General features: G+C 37.2%; 4 protein-coding genes across 8 annotated transcripts; 1 reads left to right on the top strand and 3 right to left on the bottom strand.

Annotated features, from left to right (window-relative positions):
• Positions 1-6,636: 6,636 nt before the first annotated feature.
• Positions 6,637-7,767, top strand: LOC122306506. Its single transcript, XM_043118934.1, has 2 exons — positions 6,637-6,679; positions 7,142-7,767. Exons 1-2 carry the CDS (start codon positions 6,637-6,639, stop codon positions 7,765-7,767), a joined length of 669 nt encoding a protein of 222 aa, XP_042974868.1.
• Positions 7,768-9,786: 2,019 nt separating this feature from the next.
• LOC122308364 (uncharacterized protein At2g34160-like) lies at positions 9,787-11,678 on the bottom strand. The gene is made up of 5 exons (XM_043121645.1): positions 11,436-11,678; positions 11,184-11,232; positions 10,531-10,593; positions 10,382-10,446; positions 9,787-10,111 (listed from the first exon to the last, which is right to left on the bottom strand). Exons 1-5 carry the CDS (start codon positions 11,553-11,555, stop codon positions 10,016-10,018), a joined length of 393 nt encoding a protein of 130 aa, XP_042977579.1. The 5' UTR covers positions 11,556-11,678; the 3' UTR covers positions 9,787-10,015.
• A 3,641-nt stretch (positions 11,679-15,319) lies between these two features.
• LOC122308363 (chaperone protein dnaJ 49-like) lies at positions 15,320-17,175 on the bottom strand. Of its 4 annotated transcripts, none has more exons than XM_043121642.1 (2): positions 16,879-17,175; positions 15,320-16,744 (listed from the first exon to the last, which is right to left on the bottom strand). In XM_043121642.1, exon 2 carries the CDS (start codon positions 16,685-16,687, stop codon positions 15,575-15,577), a length of 1,113 nt encoding a protein of 370 aa, XP_042977576.1. In that variant the 5' UTR covers positions 16,688-16,744; positions 16,879-17,175; the 3' UTR covers positions 15,320-15,574. The 4 variants fall into 4 exon arrangements, with proteins under 4 accessions (XP_042977576.1, XP_042977575.1, XP_042977577.1 ...); XM_043121641.1 differs by having other exon boundaries at positions 15,320-16,789; positions 16,879-17,174; XM_043121643.1 differs by having other exon boundaries at positions 15,320-16,789; positions 16,936-17,174.
• Positions 17,176-19,659: 2,484 nt separating this feature from the next.
• LOC122308361 (F-box/kelch-repeat protein At1g55270-like) lies at positions 19,660-22,928 on the bottom strand. 2 transcript variants are annotated; one of them, XM_043121639.1, is made up of 3 exons: positions 22,388-22,928; positions 22,093-22,284; positions 19,660-21,167 (listed from the first exon to the last, which is right to left on the bottom strand). In XM_043121639.1, exons 2-3 carry the CDS (start codon positions 22,117-22,119, stop codon positions 19,911-19,913), a joined length of 1,284 nt encoding a protein of 427 aa, XP_042977573.1. In that variant the 5' UTR covers positions 22,120-22,284; positions 22,388-22,928; the 3' UTR covers positions 19,660-19,910. The 2 variants fall into 2 exon arrangements, with proteins under 2 accessions (XP_042977573.1, XP_042977574.1); XM_043121640.1 differs by having other exon boundaries at positions 22,485-22,928.
• Positions 22,929-24,566: the final 1,638 nt, after the last annotated feature.

Below are 24,566 nucleotides of genomic sequence, written 5' to 3'. Positions count from 1 at the left end.
GAATAACAATTCCACCTAGTTGGATGTAATACTAACCCTCGCCAACATTGACAGGTTTGTGATGACTCCCAATAGGGCACATGTTTTTGGTCTCCAATTTCTAAGCGTCCCGTCCTTAACTAGTAGTCTAAAGAGGGGCCATCACCGGTGGCGAAAGGCAAGAAGGCAAAAAAGGCTCACTTAGAAGCATCATCTTCTGCTAAAGCTGTAAAGAAACCTTTAGATGAATCAAGCTCCACCAGAGGCATATCCTTACCGCTGCCCCTAGCAAGTGGTAGAAGAGACTCGAGATACCCCCAAGAGCCTGCAACCAATTTTCTTGACTAGATTATGGCTCAGGCTGAGGCTAATCTGGAGTTGGTGATAGAGGTCGAGTCTGTTTTGTCGCATAGGACTGTTCCCCTAACTTCCCCCCATGTGACAACCCATGTGGATGACACTACTTTGGATGAGGATGAGGTCATTGAGACCTTAAATCTAGACTTCCAAGGAGCGCCTCCTATCACATTGAGTGGCTTCCTTTGTCTTTTTGATGCCTTCAGGGAGTCTTTTCAAGTTGAAGATGCTGAGGGCCCATCGACAAGGACCACTCATGTTGCATCTGGTTCGCCCATTGCCTTAACCATCTTGGGCAGGATCATCCTCAAGATGCATTGCATCCCTATTCTTTCTCCGATGGGATCCTTAGGGATCGATGTAAGTGGGAGTAGGGTGTCAATCCCTTCTCCACCCTTCAGTGTTTCCCTGACTGGAGGTGGCGAGCCCTCTCAAACTTTCCCAGTTGACCATCCTCTCGTTGAGTCTCCTCGAGCGTTGCCTAACCAGGAAGACATTGTGGTCCCTCCTAGCCATCAGTCATCGTCTGCTCAGGTAAATGCAACTACTCCTTTTCCTCCTAACTCTCCTACTTCTCTCATGGCTTCATCCTTGCTTGCCTAGGGCTCTCCACCTCTAGAAGTTTCCATACCTTTCACCAGCGTATCCTTCTGATCCACTTATTTTTGTGGTTCATCAAGTTCTCGCCCTGATGGTTCATCTCAGCCCTCGAGTGCTTGTAGGGAGGAGGCATTTCACAACACTTCGTAATCTCCTTAGCATCTTGTCTCCACTAAGTTTCTCTTGCCTTGCATTTTCACCTTTCCATGGTCTTTGCCCCTTTGATCCTGATCTAGTCGTGTTTCTAGAGATGGATCATCTGACGGCTGTTTTGGTTGATGACCACTTGGACATAAAAGAAAAAAACTAGTCCATGTGTTTTGTTATTGGTCATGCTCACAACGTCGTTCTCGTCGCCAGGGCTGAGAAAGAGGAGATGGTCGAGGGCCTATCCTGGGTGGAATCTTACTCCCATCAACTTGAGGATCAGGTTGCATCCTTGAGTAGGGAGGTAGATCTACTCAAATTGGAGATAGCAAGCTCCTTAGAAGAAACTAACCAATTTCGTCATGAAGTAGAGGTCAGGGAAGCTAAACAGGGTAGCCTACTCGCATGCCTTAGCCAGATGGAGAAGGAGGTAGAGAGTTGAGGCAAAAGAACCCCGCTTATGCTGCTCGCCTAGTTGCTTCCAAAGAGGGACATCGAGAGGCGAACATCGCCTGAGTATTGCAAAGGGCGAGAAGGCCCAAGGCAAAACAGGATCTAGCAACAACAAAGGGGGAGCTCAGGGACCATAATTGCCATTACTTGCAGCTAACTAAGATACTGTAGTCCCACAAAAAATAGCTATCAGAGTCAGAGCTTAAGGTAACCAAGTTGAACGTTGAGCTGGCTTGCTCTCAGGGTGAGGTTGCTCGCAGTCTCCCCAACTAATAGCTACCTACTCTGTTCAGAGCCAAGCCTGGGGCCTTGGATACAAGCTCGAGATCAAACAACTGAGGGAATTCTTGCTCAACAACCCAGGGATTGATTTTGGCACTCTGAACTGGAAGTCCATTTGAGCCAACATCCCTACTTACCATGTTTTCGACTCCCTTGAGCAAGATACCATGCCAGACGCCTTTCATCCTCATCGTCATTCCTGAAGCCCTTTTTAGTCTTTATGTTTAGATTTTAAATGTTTATGTTTTAGTGGAATACCATGTATGTATGTGACAATTATTTTCATCTTAATGGGAGACGATGTTTTGACTGTTATGGTACATGATGTTGTTTCTTGTGTGTAGATTGTGCTAGTGTGATGTTTATGTGATTCTTCTGTTCGGTTGTGGTTTTCCTTTATATCATGTCCAAGTAATTTAAGTGAGTGAAACTGTTGGTGATGAGTGTAGTGAGAGGACGCTTTGACTGCATAACGCTAGGAGATGAGTGTAACGAGAGGATACCTTGACTGCATAACTCTAGCGATAAGAGTATAACGGGAGGATGTCTTGACCGCGTGACTCTGACGATGAGTGTAGTGGAAGGATGCCTCAACCGTATAACTCAGGCGATGAGAGTGTAGCAGGAGGATAGGATGCCTCGACTGTGTAACTCTGGTGATGAGAGTGTAGCGAAAGGATGCTTCGACCGCGTAACTCTGGCGATGAGAGTAGCGAAACGATGCTTCGACTGTGTAACTCTTGTAGATGAGTGTGTAGCGAGAGGATGCTTCGACCGCATAACTCTGGCGATGAGAATAGCGAAAGGATGCTTCAACCACGTAACTGTTAGCGATGAGTGTAGCGGGAGTATACCTCGACCACATGACTCTGGTGATGAGAATAGCGAGAGGATACTTCGACCACGTGATGTTGGTGATGAGAGTAGTGAGAGGATGCCTCAACTGTGTAACTCTTGGCAATGAGTGTAGCTAGAGGATGCCTCGACTGCGAAACTCTGGCGATAAGAGAAGTGGGAACATGCCTCGACCACGTCACTCTGGTGATGAGAGTGTAGCAAGAGGATGCCTCAACCGCATTGTTGAACCCAATGTTTCAAGTTTTGTGTAATTATATATCTACACATAGATTTTGATGATAACAAATTAATTCAAAGAATAAAGGAATCTCAAACTCAAGTTGTCTACACAATGGAGTTAAGCACATCAAGGAAACAAGTATGAGCAAGAAGGGAACAAGTTCACATTAAAGTGATAGAGTAATGTTGTAAATCTCTTAAAAATACGAAATTAGGATTAAGGCTCAAAATTAATATTTTATCATAAATCATTAAAATACATTTTCCACATGTGCATGAATATTTTGAAAATTAAATTTGAAAATTTTGAAAGATGATTGATTGTCATCTTTCACATGTGCATACCTTGATTAAAGGGTTGAATTTTGAAAATATTAAAGATGATTGATTGTCATCTTTCACATGTGCATGTTTTGTTTAAATATTTTTAAAAGTGATTAATACTTTTTTTTTACTTATGCAAAATGTAGATGATTTTGTTTGAAATATTTGAAAAGTAAAGTATGCTCCTTTTGTCGTATGCAAAAAATAAAAGATTAGATTTGATTTGTTTGAAAAGAAAAATGTGCTCCTTTTGTCATATGCCAAAAGTAAAATATTAGGTTTGAAATTTTTGAAAAATGAATGATGTTGTTTTTGACAATTGAAAAAGAACCTTTTATTTGAATTTTTTGAAAAAGTGAATGATGTTGTCTTTGACATGTGAATCTTTTTTAATTTAAATATGAAGTCTCATATGCCTATAAATAGATCATTTGAGAGCTTCACATTTACAATATCCAGAGCATACAACATTCATTCAAAACTTTCATTCTCTCTTCTTTAAGCATTGAGCCTTAATCCTTGTTCATTTTGAGAGATATAGTTTGCGCTGTATTGCTCTTATTTCACTCATTGATGAGTGTTTTCTGATAACCTACCCACTATCAACTCTTGTATCAGAAAAAGGGTGTGTATAACCCTTATGCGTGTAGAAAGTGTTCTACACGGGGAATAGTTGAATCACCACGTGTAAGGTGATTGCAAGTGTAGAGGGTGTTCTATACGGATCCTTTGTAGCGGTGTTGTTTAAAGGTGTAATAGGTTTCTATCTCCACCTGAAGGAGGTTGAATAGTGAATTTGAGAATTCTCAAGGGGTATCTTAAGGCGAGGACGTAGGTAGTAGGGCCGAACCTCGTTAACATACTGAGTTTGCTTTTCTCTTACCCTTACTCTTTATATTTATTGTTATTTCATATTTTGTTTATATTTTATATTATATATTTGATTTATAATTATTATTTTTTTAATACAACTCAATTCACCCCCCTCTTGTATTAGTCATCTGGGCAACACGCATAACTCTGGCAATGAGTATAGTGGGAGGAAAATATACATTAGGTTGTCACTTGAAATACTTTAATTCACCGAAAATATAAATAGCCAAATAGATCATTAGCAATGTCAAAACCATTCAAACTTCTCACACAAGCTCAAATCAATGATGTCATCGTAACATTAAGGTTTAATTTCTTGATAATAGCCCTAAGAATTTAATAAACCATTTCTAAAACATGTTAATAAATCCTAGAAATAAGCATGGGAAACAATCTGGAGAAGAAAAGGCATCAGACTTAATCTACAAGGTTGAAAAGGTATAAGAACATAATAAATTTAGAAAAATAATACACTTACAACTCTTTTTTACAACTTTATACAATCATGTTTTAAATGAGGGATATTTTTGTAAAACAACTTATAAAAGTTTTTTTTATAGGTAAAAAGAGATTTTATTAATCCACGTAATTATGTAATGCCCGAGTACACATGAAATATACAAGAATGAGTTTAATTACAAACTACGCGTTACGGAAAGTAGCATAAAATGCATTAAAATCCATTCTATTCAATACAATAGAAGCCCAAAGCACCATGGAAGATCCCACCAACTACAAATGCCCACAATTTCATCCCACAATAAACTCTTACAAGAGTCTAAATTGGGCCCATAAACACCAGCAAAAGCCTATTCAACACAATCAACTACATTCTTAAAATGACAAGCCACCAAGAATTCTCCCAGATAATGATTAACTACTTCCACTACCCTTCGATCACACATAACAATGATACCACCGAAAGCTCCATTAGAGACTAACTCAACCCAATCCACATAGTTACAATTCTATAAATTAGGAATCACCGAATGGCTAACCACTTTCAATTTAGTTTCTTGGAAACAGTAAATATCAGCCTTCCACTGTCTTAACATATTTTTCACACGAAGACGCTTTCTAAAGTCGTTCAACCCCCGAACATTCCAAGAAATGATTTTAGGTTTCATAATAAACATTAACAGCCCTCTCCTTACCTTTATCTCTAAAGGTACTCCCACATTTGGAATTATAATTAACCGTGCATTCCAACCTCTTGAGCTCCCTTTCCTTTTTAACAGCAAATCTAACCAAAGCAGGATGCCCAGCCTCAATAGCAGTAAGAAGAGCTCTGAATTGCTCTTCATAACCCTCACAAGAAATACCAAGAAAACTACTAAGATCTTCTGCCTTCCTTACAACCCAATCAGAAGGATTACTAGACCAATCAATACCAGGAATAAAAGAGCATAAAGGGACAGGATCAAGGTCTTCATCAGAGTATGGTAATTCACCAGATTAACCTGATATAGAAACATCCCCACCTAACACCAATTGTAGTTTAGAATTAGAAAACTTAAAACAAGGAACCCGTGGAGATAACTATTCAAGCCCCATTACACCTCAGTGACAGCAACAACAACTTCAACAGCATCCCCATTTGTGGAAACAAAAGAGGACTTCACAATCCCCCCGTCTGGCGTAGAACTCGACTCCCCTGAAGAACTACCAGTCTCTTCCTCTTCATGCAGATCTTCTTGAACCCCTAGCTGCTCCTCAGAAACGGCCTCAAATCTCACTTGCGCCAAACAAGGAGGATCACTCGTATCTGTCGGCAAGTTCTATGAAGACAGAAGCTCAACCGAGGCATTTTTTTCCTTAGAAGCGGCTCCCCGACACTGCTACTCAAACTGAGAATCAACAACCTTGCTTACTGTAGCAGTTTCCAACGCCGGGAAACTTCCAGAAGGTTCGCCTGCTGCCAGCGACTCGTTCTGTGTCATCGGACCAAACGTCGTGGACATTATGGGCTTGGGCTGGCGAAACCTTTTACTCGGGCTTAAAGGGTTGAGGACCCTAGCTACCGGACAATTAGGATGCCCGATAGTGGGCTTAAGGGATGGCCCATTCACGAGCCCAAAATCAGAACCCCTCTGCCCCTCCTTATACTCTGTCCTTGCAGAGACTTTTTGCAACTCTTTTGGAGATGATTGCCTAGAGACGTGCGGGGGGTCAGAGCCATGCTTTCCTATTTCCATCACTAGGCTTAGACCCAGGTCTACCTTTTTCATCAGAGTAGAAACTTCCTGAAAAACTCCAGAGAGCCTTGCCCTAACATCCCAAAGAATGTCCTCTATTTCCCCTAACTTTATTTTTCTGTCAGATAGCCGCTCCATGTCTGCTGGGAAAAGACCAGTCTTTCCTACCATCGCCACCATGGCAGAGCTGTTTTCTGCCTTAGAACCAGACACGACTGCGACATAAGAAACTGCCTTCCGGTCCTGACTCTGGCATCCCACGGTGGGCACCACCTTGCGTTCCACCACCTTTTCAGATTATTGGCAAACCCCTCCCAGCCGCAACTCTTAACTCCTTCGGGGATAATCAATGAGCCTCTTCTCCGACCATTGTTGTACTTCTCCAGCAGAAGGTAGCATCTCCTAGCGTTCCTAAGAAGATGCAATGTGAGTACCCCATTGTTACCCAACCTTAGTTTTTTGAAAAAAGACTCACGCCACCTATACTCTATGGCTTCCTCCACCATTTTTACCACCCATGAAGCCGCTGTCCCGCTGATGAGAAGAAAAAGAGCCATACGCTTGTTTCTTTCAGTGATGTGGAGGCTATTGTTTCATTCTTTTGAAAAGATGAAAGTTTTTGCTTCCACTAAAAAAAATCTGGTTTCTGCCATCGATCCTTAGCAGGGGGATGAAGAGCAAAAGGAGAAGAAAAAGAAAAGAGGTAGAGGAAGGATGAAAAGGTGGGAAGGAGATCAACTCTGGCAAGGGATGCCGAAGTGAGGGTTACGTGCATGCATGCAGAAACACTAATCTCAAAGTGGGGACGGAATCTAACATTTCTTTTTGGCATGATGTTTGGTGTGGTGATTTAGCTCTTAAATTAGCATTTCCTCGCCTTTTCAAGATTGCTATATGTAAAGGGGCTGCTGTGGCGGATTCTTACTTGTTTTCTAATAACATGTTAAACTGGAATGTGGAATTCTCTAGAGACTTACAGGACTGGGAAGTGAGTGAAGCTGCTGATTACTATGCTATCCTTTATGATTCTAAGATTGATCAGACCATGGATGATATGTTGCAGTGGACTCATGATTCTAAAAGTAGATTTTCTGTGAAATCCTATTACAAGGTGTTAATTAGTCATAGTAATATAACATTTCCCTGGAAATGTATTTGGAAAGCTAAAGTGCCTAGTAAAGTTGCATTTTTTGGCTGGTTGGTGTCGCTTGAGAAAGTTTTAACTACCGATAATTTGAGGAAAATGAGCTTTTATGTGATGGACTGGTGCGCCATGTGTAAAAATGATGGTGAATCTGTCAACCATTTGTTTCTTCATTGTGAAATGGCAACAGCTTTGTGGAATGAGTTATTCGTCAAGGTAGGTATCGATTGGGTAATGCCTTTTCATGTGGTGGAATTTTTGGCTTGCTGGCAAGGTGCAGTTGGAAGTGGACGAAGTACAGAGAAGTGGAGAATGATTCCCCTGTGCTTATTCTAGTGTTTATGGCTTGAGAGAAATGGGAGGTGTTTTGAAGATCGTGAACGCACAAGGATGGAATTTAGGGACTTTTTCTTCAGGACTTTAAACTTTTGGGTGAATAATCTTTTGAAGGATATCAACATTTGTAATGTTTTTTCTTAATACTGTTTTTGCTTTAGATTGTATTTAGGTTTATTCTCTTGTATACTACCTGTGTACTTGGGCTATGCCTATTTACTATGAATAAAATCTCTTTTATCTATCAAAAATAAAAAAAGGCTCTAAAACCATCTGGAGAGCGTTCCCTATTGTAAAAACAACAACCATTTCTTTTGTGACCATTTCTTTTGTTCCATGTAGACCACATTAAGCATAAAGTCACAATCTTCCAAACAGCTACAATGTGACAATTGCCCCAGACCCCTCTCCAATATGACAATAAATTTATCACCCTTCTAGGCATTATCCATTCGATACTGAGCCTAGTGAAGATTTCATACCATAAAAAGCCTTGACTACTGCACAATGAAGACGTAAGTGGTCTGCTAATTCACTATTGTTTTTGCATATGAAGCACCAATCTATTATATAGAGGCCACGCTTTTTCGACTTGTCGATGGTCAATATTTTCCAATGAAATGCCAACTGGCCAAAGAAGGCAATCTTGAGAGGAACATTACTCCTCCAAATGCTCTTCCAAGGGAAGGCATTGGAAGAGTGAGTAATATCACTTTAAATAAATATCTTCAATTTAACAAATGGTTGTATCAAAATTGTAATAAAGAGTTGTAAGTGTATTAATTATCTTAAAATTTAATTGAACATGGTTGAGATTAAACAAAAATAAAAGCTCAAACTAGAATAATCCAAGATGCCGACGTAAGAGATGCTATCAAAGGAGGTCATTTTGGAAATATGAGGAGCGACCATCGAGGGGGAGAGTCCTATTTGCGAAGACTATGATCTATTAAGATTCACTCCGTCGGTGATGTTGGAGTGAAAGAGAGGGAAGGAGATGGGCTTTCACGGAGGCGAGCGGGGTTTCAAGAAAGGGGCTTTCATAAGGCCGAGGGTTAGGGGAAGGGTTTTGGGAGAGAAACTTGTAGCAAACAAGGGGAAAGATTATTTGCAGGCAGGTTTCGCAAGCAAGGGAGAGAGATTTGAGGAGAGAGAGATAATATAACATAGTGATGGCAAAGATCCTGTTTAGGAAAATAAATATATATATATATTTCAGAGGTGAGGAGTTTGAAACTCAACTAAACTTAGACAACAATGACTAATTCAATGTAAGGATTTGTTTTTTTTGTTGGCACCAAATGTCCAAGAATAGCATCACGACTAATCCTGAAAGTGCACAAACCCTCCACAAGATATTTCCTACTAGTGCGCCTCGGGTAATTTAAAGAAAAATCACCCAATCCAATAGTCCTTATAAATTATTTGCACCCAAGAAGAGTTGAACCTTAGATCTAGGGGAGCATACCCTCTCAAGCCAAGGCCTTTACTACTTGAGACAATCTGGGGTTGTGGGGACTTTTATGTTTAGATTAGTTAAATTTTAGCTAATATTGGCATTTGTATATGCCAATGTGAGTGCTAAAGAGCTGCCAACATGTAAACTTTTCTCTTGGTAAATGGAAATAAGTATGCCATAAAAATCAACTTTATACTGATCTACAAGATCATCTTATCATTACAAGCACTAGCAAACTGACGAAAAAAAATAAAAAAAGAAGTCAAACTCCGGTCTGGAATGCGCGAGCAGATCTGACATTCTCCCTGCTTTCCTCGCCTTACCAACCAAATGTGGAATTTGGTTTACAGTAGCATGTAAAAGTTTACAATGCCATACGTTCATATCTTTATGTAGAGTTCGCAACGTAAAGTAAAATTCAACAGCAATCCTTCAACTACGATGCCTATTCTAAACAAAAATTCAACAACAATCTTCCAACTATTATGCCTATTCCAAACAACATCACATTGTATATGTTCAGCAAAATAGAAGCCACAATTTCTAATAAGAAAATCGAATGATCATTAGCAATTAGAAATTTCAGATAGGCAAAAAATTTCAGTAGCAATTAGATTTGTTTCTACACTCTTTAACACAAAATTTTCATTGTTACAAGATCATTAGGACCACACTTAGCACTCTTAGATTCCTACAAATTTTCCAGTAAATAAAATCAACTGATTTAGTGCAGCTTCCAGAAATAAAATACGAAAACAAACCAAACCAGACAATACAAAACAACACCCTTTAACTTTGCTCTTCAACATCTCCAGCATCCCTTTCCTCTGCAGCAGCTGCCATCAATTCATCAAAGTTTTCAGTCTTCCCCAGCAATATTTCAATCTGAAGGCAGAAAGAAATAAACCATCTGTTATCAACCTCTCAAATATAGAATCAAACAAGAAAATGCTAATGAAATACCCACCTCCCAGTTTAATTTAACAAATGTAATAGAAGTACCATAGAATGACTAAAAATACCCAATATGATTCCGTTGTGGTTAAGGGGAATGCATAAGAGGGACCTTGTTCTGCAAAGTCCCACGTGATATGAATGATGGGTAAAGTAATACAAAAAGGAATCATCATAAAAACATATTGCCAGTAACATTACCTTTGCTTTTTGGATGGGTCTCCCCCTTGAGTCGTCCTTAATATCGACAGTCGACGTCATGATCTCTGCAGAAAGTGAATTTCATTTCCTATGAGAATCAAAAGTTACTGGTATACTTAATATTACAATACGGAAGACAGAAATCTTACTCTTCTCCACAGCCAGTCCATTATTTTTCAGAATTTCTGCTATGGTAACGACTGTGGCAATAGCTGAAAATATAACAGGGAACACAATTAATACATGCAATGCCACAACTCAGTTCAAAGCAGAGGGAGCAACCAATCCTAACAAATGTCCACCAAGGAAAATGCAAATGATCCATGTGGGAAGAATCCCAAGAACTTAATCTGAGCCAAGCACACCCCATCAGCTCATTCTAACTGTTTATGATTACAAGTATAACTGTATAACGCACAAAGAAGGAACAAAGCAGTCCCTTGGACATAGATCTGGTAACTTTTACCAATGCGGTAGGAGCAATAAAATATCACAAGAATAAAGCAGAAAATCCTAAGCTCCCATGAACCAAAAGCAGAGAAGATTAGGTGCACCACTGAGGCATCTCAGAAGATTTTCTCTAATTTATTGCACTTAATTATATTACTACTTCATGCAGCAATGTAAAGGTCGAGAGGACACCCACAATAAACAGATGAATCGAGATTGTGGTAGCATTCACATTTAGGCAATTGAGCCCCGGTTCCATACACATTCCCGTACCAATATGTAATTAGGTAAAAGAAAAGAAAATCTTGAACATAATAAACAAGTATAGCTAAAAATGGTTTTGAATCATTACCCATTCCAAGGGCGGAAAGCTCAACCTCGTTATGCTGTTGCATATACCTCTGCAACAAAAAATTGATGACAAAATTAACCCATCACCAAACGAATACCAAAGAAAATCATAATCAACATTACAATAACCCTTAGAAATAAAATTAAAAAAGCACTCAGCTACGCAGATCTAGTCACCACATCAAATATCCTAAACCCAGATCAAAAGACAAAGTGCATGTACCCAGAGAGAGAGAGAGAGAGAGAGAGGGACCTTGGCGAGATTGACGTAGAAGAATAAGGGTTTCTTGGTGTTGGAGACTTGGATCCGGTTCTTCTTGTGAGATTCTCCGGCCAGATTTATGGCGTTCACTCCATCTGTAATCTCTTCCATTGAACTTGGGTGAGCTAAGACCCTAACCCTAACGCGCACTGCCCCTGTCCGATGAGATCAGAGAACGATACAGGTGGGAAAAGAAAGACAACCTCAAAAGACGAAGGTGTGGAACATATTAAAAAATATGAAATGCGCAACCGCCGCAAAAGTTTTTAAAAGAATGTGAAATTTATTATTAAAATTTTATTTTTATTTTTTATGAAAATGTAGTATTTATTTATCTTTTTTTAAAAAATTATTTAATAAAAACACATTTAATTGTTAGACTCAATTGAAATTAATTTAGTTCGTTCTAATTTTAAACTGAATTTAACATTTAAATACTCAACTCTCAAATTATTAAACTCATTTCAACTTAAAACTTTTTTACATATATGACCCATAATCTTTTTCAACTTAACACATTTTTATATGTGAAATTCATAATATTTTTTTAATTTTTCATAAATATTTCTAAATACATTTTAACATCTAAACATATATAAACTTATATTCGGTGAATCCCACAAAATTCACTACCATTTATAAAAAATTTAACTCAACTTAATATCCAAATATATCTTTAGACACTTCACAATAAAAAGAAATAAACTTTAAGCTAAATCCAAGCAACTGTCCTATTTCTATTTTTTTTTTGTAAATTACTATTCATTATTTTTTTTACGGTCATCTTCAAAGACAATATTAAATTATTATAAAATTATTTACCAACATTATTTATTATTCAATTATTTAATATTACGTTAGGATAAAAATAATAATAAATAAAATAATGGTGAATATAATTTTTATTTTCCTTAATATACTATTTTAAATCTCAAATACTAAAACCGATACTTAATAGGTACAATTACCATCGATTATTAAATCTTTTTTATTAAGGTCAATATTATGTGGACCACTTATCTTTTATTATCTTATATATTATTTTCAAATGGTCAGTGCTATAGTTTGTGCTAATTTAAACTATAATATATCGATTTTAATAATTTGGAACACTTATATAATTTGGGGATAAAGAATATTTTTGGTTACTTATTTCCTTTTTTTTTTTTTTTTTTTTTTTTTTTTTTTAAGGTAAGCTGCTACTTTTTTCTTTTGCTTTAATTTTGCGGCTACTGCTAGTTATAAATTAGAAGATTTACTTTATAAAAAAAAATATTTTACAATTTAACGTTAACATATCGTATTAAATTATATCAATTTGTAAGTTTATTTATATAAGATCTCTATGTAGACCAAGTATTTTTCATATACAATACACTAGCTCGGTTACTTTATAAACTTCTATTTTGAATTTGGATTAAAAAAATGAAACCCTAACCATCTTAGTTAAATTATTTTCAGTAGAAAATATGTTTGAAGGAAATTAGAAAATGTGTCGTGCAAATGCTTTGAGAAAATAAAGGTTCATTATAAAAATAATGAGCGTTACATTTTTTTTAATGAGCTTATACGAGACTTGCACGTCTTGAATCTGTTTAAAATGGTCAATTTAGCTCCTGATTCCCAGACACAACCTAGAACTTTCATTATCTAACATATTTTCCTGACCTTGCTAACTCAATAACAAGATGTAACCTTAACTTTCCTGCTTTGATGTTAAACAGATGCAGGAAAAGCAATTAAGTCTAGATAATGCACAGTTAAATATGCTATTTTCAAATTAACTTGAAGGGAATTTACTGTATTGTACATCAATATAGTAAATCTTCACAACTGAAATCGAATGAAAAGAAAGTTTCCTAAATAAAAAGACGTAATTATTCCTTTGTCATGTTTTACCAAATAATATGGATGCCTTCAGGATTTTGGCAAAATCACATCCAGATGGAGCTATAATATGAAAATGTGCTAGATGGGTGTATGGGTATATGCCCAGACTTTTAGTTGCAATTTCTTGCATTATTAGTTTAATCTTTTTAGCTTAAAATAGGTCTTGGTGGTAGGAAACCATACAAGGCCAATTGACCATAATAATGCAAATTTAAAAGTAATTTTCATCAAAGCAGAAAATAAAATACATGGTAAGTGGCCCCAAGGGTAAGAGAAAGGGTCACAATCACACATCTATGGCAGCTTCAGTGACTGATCCCGTAAACCATATGATTTTTAGGTGCATTATGTAGAAGGGTAACCAATCTTTTAGAAAGCCTATGCTCATCTTGTAGCTATAATGTAAATTTAATGTCTCATCTAATGGCAGAGCATATCGTTCTGCCATTATAGTTAAGACATGAAGAATCCATCTTGAACTTATAAAGCTGTGGTAGATGGCATGCACTGTTGCCACCCCTAATACATTTTAACAGAGACACAGAGACAGAGAGAGAGTCTTATATAACCTATAAAGCGAGCAATGTTTCAAAGTTGCATCCATTCTTGAATACAGCAGCAAGCATTTAAACACATGGTTGAAGACGAAGTTTCAAAATTGTGCATGTGAAATGAACCATAATTCTGTGGCATTGGATATACGAGCTCCATGCATTCCTCAGGATAAGGAATGCTAAACCAGTACCAATCTGCAGAAGGAAAACATATGGCTCTAAACAAAATTTCTGTCTTTTAGGAACTGATCATGATAAAACAAATTTAAAATATATTCATCAAAGCAGAAAATAAAATACATGATAAGTGCCCCTAAGGGTAAACCAAAGGGTAACACAATCACAAGGATATCAAACAAAAACAATCACACATCTATGGCAGCTTCCGCGACTGATTCCATAAACCATATGCTTTCATATGCATATCCATAAACCCAAGGATATAAAAAAAAAAAAAACAATCACACATCTACGGCAGCTCCCACGACTGATTCCATAAACCATATGCTTTCATATGCATTAAGTAGAAGGGTAGCGGAAAACTTTTTTTTGATAGGTAGAAGGGTAGCGGGAAACTAAACCCGAAGACAGGCACAAGGATGGTCTGTAACTTATCTTTGAGAAAGCCTATGCTCATCTTATAGCTAATGTAATTTTAATGTCTCATCTAATGGCAGAGATTATAGGTCTGCCATTATAGTAGCATAATTGAGAAATGAAGAATCCATCTTGAACTTATCAAACTATGGTATATGCATGTACTCTTGCCCACCCCTAATATATTTTAAGAGCTTATCTAGGACTTGAAATATCCATACCATTACAATCAGTGAAGCCCCATTTTGGGCTCCACAATGTTCTCAACTTCATCCAAAATTAACTACCAACTATAGCAGGTTTAGAAACTGCATTTGTTATTATTATAACCATCATGCCTATTAACAAACCCCTCTAACCTTTCAAAGTTGGACTGATCGCCCGACTCACCTTGAAAGTAAAGCACATCTTAGAATCTCTGTCAAATCATGCAGCTGTTAAACTTACCAAAGCACGGTCACGGGAAGGAAAGGTAAAAAACAATACTAACCAACTCGCAAATTTCATGAACCCTTGAATGAATTCACCAGAACCTTTTTACCAGCCTCGTGGTAGAACTCTCCAAGTCAAAATATTCCTTCATAAGAATTTAACAATTGAATCTCTCTTTGAATTTCCCACAAGTTTAGCTACCGAAAACTATCTAATTAAGGACATTATTATCAAAGGAGAAAAGGTCAAGGACACCTAGTTCATCCATCTCGACTAATAAATTTGCCAATGCGGCAATCACTAGTTCAGGTCCTGCTTATGAGAAAAAAAATCATGTATAACTGAAGTGTAAAGCCCCTTTCAATAACAAAATCAAACAACTCAACATGCGTGCAACATTAATGGTAGACCATTAAAATTAGCTCTTATAAAATAAAATAAAAGATATATCAAGTTTGTTACTTCGTCATACAAAAACATGTCTAGCGAAATATCTATTCCAGATTTTCCTGCTTATACTCTGGCTAGCAAGACATGGAAAAACTCATTTGGCATTTGCTAAAATAATATTCCTTTAGAGTGATCCAAAACCTGTATAATACAGTAAATCCAAAACAAAACATAGGTAGAATAATTAATAACCATTGCTACAATCAATCAAGCCACGGACTCAAACCGCTGCAGCATGTCACAATGAGGTGTCTCACGGATAAATCCCCACTGGCGACGCTGCATCTCAAGCCGACAATTCTGCGACAGTATAGAAAAATATTCCCTCTCAACCCTCCCTTCAAGGGCCGCACGTTCCGCAGTACCCGATGGGTAATCCTGCTCAAACTTTGTCGACTTAACATAATAATTGACACCCTTTTGCGTAGTAAATCTGTACTCGTATGGATACGAACGAGATAGGGCGTAGATGGGCTCTGACGATGGGAAAAAGCTAAGAAGCAGAATAAGCAGCACCGGCAGCAACTGAATTAGTATCCTAACATTGAACCCACCAGCAGACCCGGTATCCGCCCCGGTAGGCCGCATTCCTGGCCCAAAGCTAAATCCGCGAAACTGAGTTGTCGCCGGAGCCATTCCTCCATAGAAGAAGTTCCTAAAGATTTCATCCGCATCAAAATCGGCATCGTAAAACCCATTGTACCCTTGCTGAGCGCCACGCCGAGCCGCCCGCCGCTCGTAAACCGGCTCGTCCGACCCGGAAATATCATACTTGCGCCTACTTTCCTCGTTGCTCAGACACTGAAACGCCTTCGACACGGCCTTAAAGGCTTCCTCGGCACCAGGGGCCTTGTTCTTATCTGGATGGACCTTCAAAGAGAGTTTCCTGTAGGACTTTCGAACATCTTCAACTGAACTAGTCCTCTCAAGCCCCAGAATATCGTAGTAGTCCTTCTTCTTCTTGATCTGTCTCACGATCGCGATTTGCTCTTCCGTGAACGAGGCTGATGAAGATGCTGAAGACGAAGACTGCCCAGCCGATGGAACCCGATGGCGGAGAGAGGGCTGATCGGACGACCTCGTTGGAGGTGGCGGCGGTTCTGATGGTCCATTAACGGGGCCATCAGAGTCTTGGGCCGGTCGATCGGCGGTTCCATTGGAGTCTTTCTCTATCGCCGATAGGAGATCGTCCACGGGTAGCGAGGGATCGAGACGGCGGGCTTTGGTGACGAATTTGAGGGCTCGTGCTCGATCCCCACCCTCCAACGCTTCTTTCCCGATTCTCAAGCACTTTAAAGCGTCATCTTTGTTCCCGTCCATTTTGAATTGCCTCCCAAAATCTTCAAGAATAACAGAAAATGGAAATGGAGGAAAACCCTAGAAAATTAAGGGCAGAAGGGAAAGAAAAAAAAAATTACGACTCTGCAAATGATCAAGAGGTAATTATTAGAGTCGAAAGAAATTGGTTTTGCATCTGAAAACAAAATCAAATAAAAATAAAAATAAAAAACCTCGAATGATTAGAAACGATGGAAAAGAAAAGGAAATTGGGATGAATGAAGCCTCACAACAGATGGGAAATCTGAGCAAGGCGAGGAGGAATTTTGCTTTTTGACTAGGGTTTCATCGCCGAGATATTATTGGAGACACTCGCCGTTGTTGGTGTTTGGGAGATTTTCTGTAATGAACCGAGCTCAGTTCATGACCAGGGGCAAGGGCTGAAATTCAGATATAAGAAATAAAGGGGAGTTTATTCGGGTTGAAGAAGAAGGAAAGAAATCGTACGGAGTTCGATGTCGTCAGTGGAGGCAATCTGAAGTTGTGATGTTGAAGTGGACGGCCAAGATTTGATTGAGGAATGAGCTGGAAAACACTTGGTGGGGGTGGGATTCTAGATGGTTAACAAGATAATGGGCTTCAAATTCAAATATGGACTTTTTGAATTTAAATACGGGCTTTGAATTTAAATAGATAGCTTATCCACTCCGCTCCAGTCCAGCAACATCTAGTTGTTATTTCGGTCCAATAATTAAGGGATTTCCTTCATTTCCTTTAGTTTAGCATTATTTAAGGAGATCACAGTTCTTCCGTGTTCAGTACGAGAAAAATGTATGCTTTTTTTTTTTTTTTTTTTTTTTTTTTTTTTTTTGCGTCTGTGGTTTATCATGATGATTTAAATCAGTATCTATTTCTGATATGGATGGTTTTCATTGCAAATATCCTCGTTATTTTGGCATTATTTATATCCGATAAATGTTATTCTAAAATCTCTACACCATGCATTATTTAAATGATATAATTTAATTTATGAGATTTAAATTTTAAAACTTATCTTTTAACTTAGATTATACGATTTAGATGGATTTAAAAAATGGTTCTTAATTTTGAAAGTTGCGATTTTGCATGAGATGTTGGAAATTGGATTGAAACTCTTGACGGCTTAGCCCATTATCATCACTAGCATGCAAGTTAAATGTTTAAGAGCTAGATTAGGTACTAGAGTATTATGAAAATATTTCATTATTATTTATTATTTTATTATTATTTTTTATATATTTTTTATTATTATTTAATATTTTTTCATTATTTTTTTTACTATTATTTACATAAGATTAATACTACATATAATCATTTTTGTGTATTTTTCAATTCATTCTATTGATGTGATTGGCTGCATCAATTTTTTTTTAATATTCAACCAATCACATCAGTGAAATATATAAAAAAAAATATAAAAGTAACTGTATATAAAATTTTTATTTACAGAGTAGTTGTAATCTCTTCGTTACTCAAACGTAACCTAAATCAACATATTTGTAGTTGGGCTTTGTGATTGAGCATCTAATTTGTGGGAGCCTTCCATTAGTGGTCCCAACTCCTTTGATCTCTTTATTAACTTGCACAACTTTGTGCATGCACTTGGTATGGCTAAAAAAGAGGCTTGTTTTAACAAATCAAATCTCAGAAAATCAAAAGCAATGGTGAATGTCTGCCCAGTCATGATCCATCGGCTCCTCGTGGTTGTTGTTAGAATTAAGATTAGCTGGTTGGCTGGTGTAACAGATATCTCCATTGTTTCACAAAATAAGATGTTTCCTAAGTTCATTTCTTTTTTAGGAAACTTCTCTATAGTTGTAGTCATTGGAAAGCTTAAAAATGAGATTGAGGTGAGAAGGACGGCTACCATCTCCCCTTTAAGTTGGCCTGCCTCTTTTTGGGATTCCATACTTTAGGATTCTATGCCCATAATGATGTCATGCTAGCTAACATCTGACGGATAAATAGTCGAGTCTACTTTTCTTAGAAGGCTGCGTGAGATTCGTAGATTTTGAGCTTGTATATATATCATTATTCTTCCTGTAAATGTACCACAAGTAATTTAAGGAAATTCCTCCTTTCGATGTGTCCCCTAAAAATTGATAGCTCATCAAGGTGAGTTCAACGATTGGTTATTTTAATTTGATTTTTTGATAAGTAAAAGTAAAATTTAATTAATAGGAAAAGGTATAGTCTAATGGAAAGAACCATTAGAACACACCAACTCAGCCACCATAGCCTCTTTGTCACCGGGAATCTGGTAAAGAGTGGGAAAAACATACTTTAGAGTCCTTGCACCACACCAAACATCATGCCAAAAATAAACACCACGACCTCTTCCAACTGCAAATTTGAAAAAGTTAGAGAACCTCTCTGAGCTCTCATCCGGAATAAATATATTTCCACTACCGCACACCATATGCTGCCTGACTTCATTAGAACCCCAACCTCCTAATACTCCCTATTTTGAATCTGTAAGTACTACTCTACATAAACACCCTCATTCCCTGCAATATCTCTACAACCACTTCCCCAAGAGTGCTTTTGCTCATACTTACTGAAAAAACACCCAGTATTTAAATTACCAAAAACTAATAATCACCTTTTGAAAAAGTATCCCTTCATCGATATGACATCAAATAGTTAGCTTAATGGCGAGATTATAAAATAATGCATGTTAAAAAATGATGAATTACATTATTCTCTATCGCAGTAAGTAGCCTATATGACCATATCTTGACTGCTTGGGCAGTGTAGAAATTGCTGGACAGCGCCTAAATACATAAGCACCAGAGTTCTTGAAATTCTTAAAAGCTCATTGGAGAGATGTTATACAGTTAATGAAACTGCATGCTCTTGCATAGACGATCTTGATTGATGATGGCCGAAATAAGTTCTTTTTCTTTTTTTCGGAATAGATCTATAACAATATAGAAAGAAGTGAAAGTAAACTAAACGGAGCTGCCAAATGGGTCTTCAATCTTCAACTTGTAACGACTCTGTATTATATATTTTTGTAACAAAAAAGTCTAGCAAAACAAGCATCCTCATCCATCTAGAACCCATCAAGGTAAACATGATTTATACTTCCAATTCGAACCTACAAGAAGTTTATGTGCATCAGCTTCCCATGCATGTCACAGACCTTCCTATGCATGTCACAGACCATCAGAAACAAAGAGACATTAAAAAGTTCAGAGCCACATTTAGTTCTTATATGCGGTGTTCAAGCTTGAAGAACTTGACAGTGAACAATGTGAGTTTTCAGGCGGTTCCAGCCAGCAAGGCTGGACAAGAGATTTGTGACCAAAGTCTTGAACTGTCCTTTCCCAGCTATAGTTTCCCATAAATGTTCAGCCGCAGGATCCCTTGCATTTTCAGATTTTGAAACGTCCACCAGAGAAATGCTCATATTGTTTCTGATGATACACAGTTTGCCATTAAGGGGAAGAAGAGCAGCTGCTTCCAAAGCCCGAGAATTCCCTAAATGCATTTTACTGTCAATATGCTTGCTCCAAGAATCAGTAGCTTCATCATAAACCCTAAGTTTACAGCCATCCTTGCAGTCCAAAGCATAAAGGTGCCCAATAAGCGAAGTACTTGGATTCCTCCAGCCTGCCACCATTCCATCATAAACTGGGTGCCAGCTGTCAGTGTCTGGTTGATAGACCTCGCTCAGAACCTGCCGATGAGACCCAAGCCCTTTCAAGTACCACTTGCCCTCATAGACAAGCCCAATAAATGGAACCATTGCGGTGCTCATGTCTGAAATAAAGGACCACCGATTCTTGTTAGGATCATAGACTTCAGCTGATCTCAAGGATCGGTGCACACCGCCATTCTCTCCGCCTGCTACATACAAGCAATTGTTTATGACACAAGAGCCAAAAATATGTCGCCGGCGGAGCATATCTGGAGCACGGTGCCATTTATTAGTCCTAGCACTATAAAATATGACCCGTCTCATTGATCCCTTTAGTGGATCTTTACCACCAAACAGATAGAGGTGACACCCACTAAGGACAGCACAACCAAACCCAAGGGCTTCAGAATATTCCTTAGGGACTGGGGGGAGGGGCTGCCAAAGCTGATATATAGGATCAAAGGCATGCCATGATATTTTCCCGTCTCGGTCTCTTTTAATGACATATACCCATTCTTCTGCAATCCCAAGGCTTTTGCGAAGTGAGTAAAAGAAGTTGCCAGCCAAAAGACGATACCATCTTTTGCAGACCAGCCGGAGTTTCCTATGCTCAACCCTTGGGACCCGGATTAGGCAAGCAATGGCAAGATCATCAGGGAGTCCTGGGAGCAGAGGGGATTGATTTCGACTCCTGTCACCACGTGATGGCTTGCTTCTTGTTGGATGAATGGATGGTTTAATGTCAGGCTGAAGACAGAGCTTTGTCCCAGGAACAAATCTTTTGGCGCCAGCCACAGTTTTGAGGCCTGCATCTACCCTACATAAACAAGTTGTATCAACCTGCAAAGGTACATGCACACAATAATTAACTTTCTTGTCACCTACTTCGTAACACCAATGGAGGGTAAATAAATAAGTCTTGTATATAAGTGCTTAACAGAAGCATCTTTCTTTCCCTCTCTTTAGGAAAAAGTAAATAAAAAATTATTGCAAAAATCAAACTACAAATAACTGTTTGAAGTAAGATTAATATATATAATGAAAGAAAATTAACAATACAATAAGTCGCACAGTAAATGCTAGTACGATACAAATTATTTTTTTGATAAGTAGTATGATAGAAATAAAACTATAAAGAAATTTGAATCTTATTTAATGAGGCCATTAACAAGGCAACAGCGGTCAACAGTTATGATACACAAGCCTCAAAGTTAAAGAACTATATTACCAGATAACTCATCCACCGAAATAGATAGTTATTTCACCAAACACCAAATGGAGCAGCATGACAAGAATTTGGAATAATGCATAGGAATAGAGTTTAGCAAAGATGCCAATGAGTTGAAATGGTTCCTATGGCTAGGGTCCTTACCCAACTCTTTTGGGGAGATTTCAGCGGGGGTTCCACGGAAAAGAGAACAAACACCAAATAGATCTCGCACATTAAGTAACTACACTCACAAAAGTGTGCATTGTCCAATTTGTATAAAGCATTTGAAACTCACGGTCATCTCATTGTACATTATAGCTTTTCTAAGTACCTTTAGCAACCAAATCAGATTATCAGAATTGAATTGGAACAAAATTCAACAACGGGAAACAACCAAGAAACGCAAACTTACGCACAAGTATGAGAAAAGGGCAATTTCAAAGAGCATAAAATAAACAAAAGACTGCCCAACTCAGCAGTCGGTTCTATCACAAAAGAAACAAGTGATGTAAATTAGAGCAGAAAATGAGCAGTAAAGGTTGACAACCAATTTACCAGAGGCGGTTGAATCATTCTGTCCATTTCGCGTCGTCCAAGGACTTGCCAACACCAGATTTGTCAAAACCCCACCTCAAGATCAAGTAACTATCCTCCAATCACCATTTCTCACACAAATACGTAGATGCAACAAACACACAACTGATCAAAAAACCAAATGATCGCTGTCGCTACAGGACCAAAACCCACCTTCAAAACGTAAACACGAAGTCAATCTGATTATTCGGTAAAGTTACATCGTAATATCCCAAAACTGACATTTAAAATCAAACACCCATCTGAAGAAACTCACGGGCAGCTGAAAACTAGCCTTAGAATCACAAGCTCAATACGTTAGAAAGCAAAACCAAACCAAACCAGAGTCAACCGAAGTTGACCAAAACACTAACCCAACTTCATTAGCCCATTATCTCCAAAACCTATCTCCAAAATCAAAAAGCCATGTGCCGAAACCTCAGAAAGTCAGCTCCCATGGCCGTCAGACAGAGAAATCAGAGAACTCAAGATCTTATCTTTTCAGAGAAAAACCCAAAGAAACCCAAATGCGAGACAGTAGAAAACTGGGGGCAAATGGAGCGCTGAAAGAAGGATAGAGACCCCTCGCACCATCAAAATCTTCAGTGGAGTTTCGGGCCCATCACTTCAACGGCACAACCTACCAAAGCAGAAGTGTGTGAAGAAAAAAGTAAACCCCTAGACCATTAAAGGAAGAGAGAAAGGGCACTTTAAATGATGACATTATGGTCGTTGTTTAATTACTGGAGAAAATTAAAGACAAAATTCACACTTTCAATTCGAAGACTGCTCTTGTAAGTTTTATGCGAGAAGAGAGAGAAAATTTTGGGTCAAAAAATTGGAGGGCGAGGCCTTTTCATTTACATATTTATATTATATTTTATTGTTTTAAACTTTCTTTCGTTTGAAAAAGCAGACCATAGACAAAGATGAGCGAAAGAAAATAAGGAAGTATTTATGGGGGCACAGCTCCACAACCCACAAAATGGTTAATTGTAAAATATTTTAATGAATGGTTTACTTAAGGTTACGTTTGGATAATGAGATGATTCTAAATATTTTATAAATAATAATAAAATAAAGATAAAATATTATATAGTTGTGAATAGTAATACAAAATAGTAAAAAATAATAATAAAATGTGTTGACCCAACATGTCTTTAAGTCCCCCAAGTGAGATTGTAGTAAGAAATAGAGTTTTTTATAATAATGATTTCAAATATAGAATTTTATTAAAAATCTTTACTATTAAAAATTTATTTTTTATTTGGTAAAACTGCACTTCAAGTACCTTTAAAACTAGTTGTGTGTTGTTTTTTAAATGTAAAATAGTTTTTCAACAAAAGTTTCAATTTATTACTTCTTGAAAAATTATATTTTTAAATTTTTTGTTTAGGTGCTTAGAGCACTTTTTATAAAATTTACTAAACATATTAAAAGAATTTTTAGATTGTATTTGGACAGTAAGATAATTTTAGATATTTTAAAAATAATAAAATAAGAAATAATAATGAAATATCTTTTCACAATCTTATTAAAAACACTTTTTAAAAGTCCAAATTTAAATCCAAACAAACTCTTTTAATATTTGATTAATAGTCCATGAGGGGTGTTTTTTGGTAGGTGTCGAAGTTGGGTCCTCTCATCTTTTGTTGATGATCAGAATGGGCCATGGGCACTAAGATCATCTCCTTCTTTAGTGAAATAAGACCATTGTGATTAGATTATGATAAACCAAGCCTTCTAATCTATTCTTGTCCTTCGATATATATGTTTTGGGATAGGGCTTTGCTAGACGCAATCGGTAAATGCAGTCGATATGCAGTCGGCTGTACGGAATAAATAAATAAAAAATATATTTTTTTTTCATGGCTGTACAGAATGAATAAAAAAAGTTATAAAAATAATTTTTTTTTTTCATATAGGTCCCATATTAATTCATTTTTTTCAAAACGACTGCACGCCGACTGCATTTGCCGACTGCACAAATCATTTCTCTTTAGGATAATAGGCTGCGTTTTATTTAAAACTAATCGAGCGAGGGAATAATATGGGATATTTAACTAAAAATAATATATATAATTTTTTATATCTGTATTTTGAATATGATAAATTCACTTTTATAAATTTAACAAGCTACTTTTCATCAATATGAAATAACAAACTCTTCAAATATATCGCTTGTTTATTCAAATATTGATTTTGATATTTTTATTTATTTTAATTATAATTGTAATGAGAATATTTATTCATTATTTAAAAAATACATATTAATTTTCTAATGTTCATTATATTTCAATAAATATAATTTTTTAGTGATCTGATTTTTACAACATTATTTAAAAAGTATAGCGGCCAATCGATCCTTATTTATAAGCGCACAATGAATAAAGGGAAATGAATATTTTATGAATAAAATATGATTTTTTTAATATTATTATTATTTTAAAATTTAA

Source organism: Carya illinoinensis, chromosome 4 (assembly GCF_018687715.1).
Source record: "Carya illinoinensis cultivar Pawnee chromosome 4, C.illinoinensisPawnee_v1, whole genome shotgun sequence".
NCBI lineage: Eukaryota > Viridiplantae > Streptophyta > Magnoliopsida > Fagales > Juglandaceae > Carya > Carya illinoinensis.
This window is presented reverse-complemented; position numbering and strand designations above follow the sequence as displayed.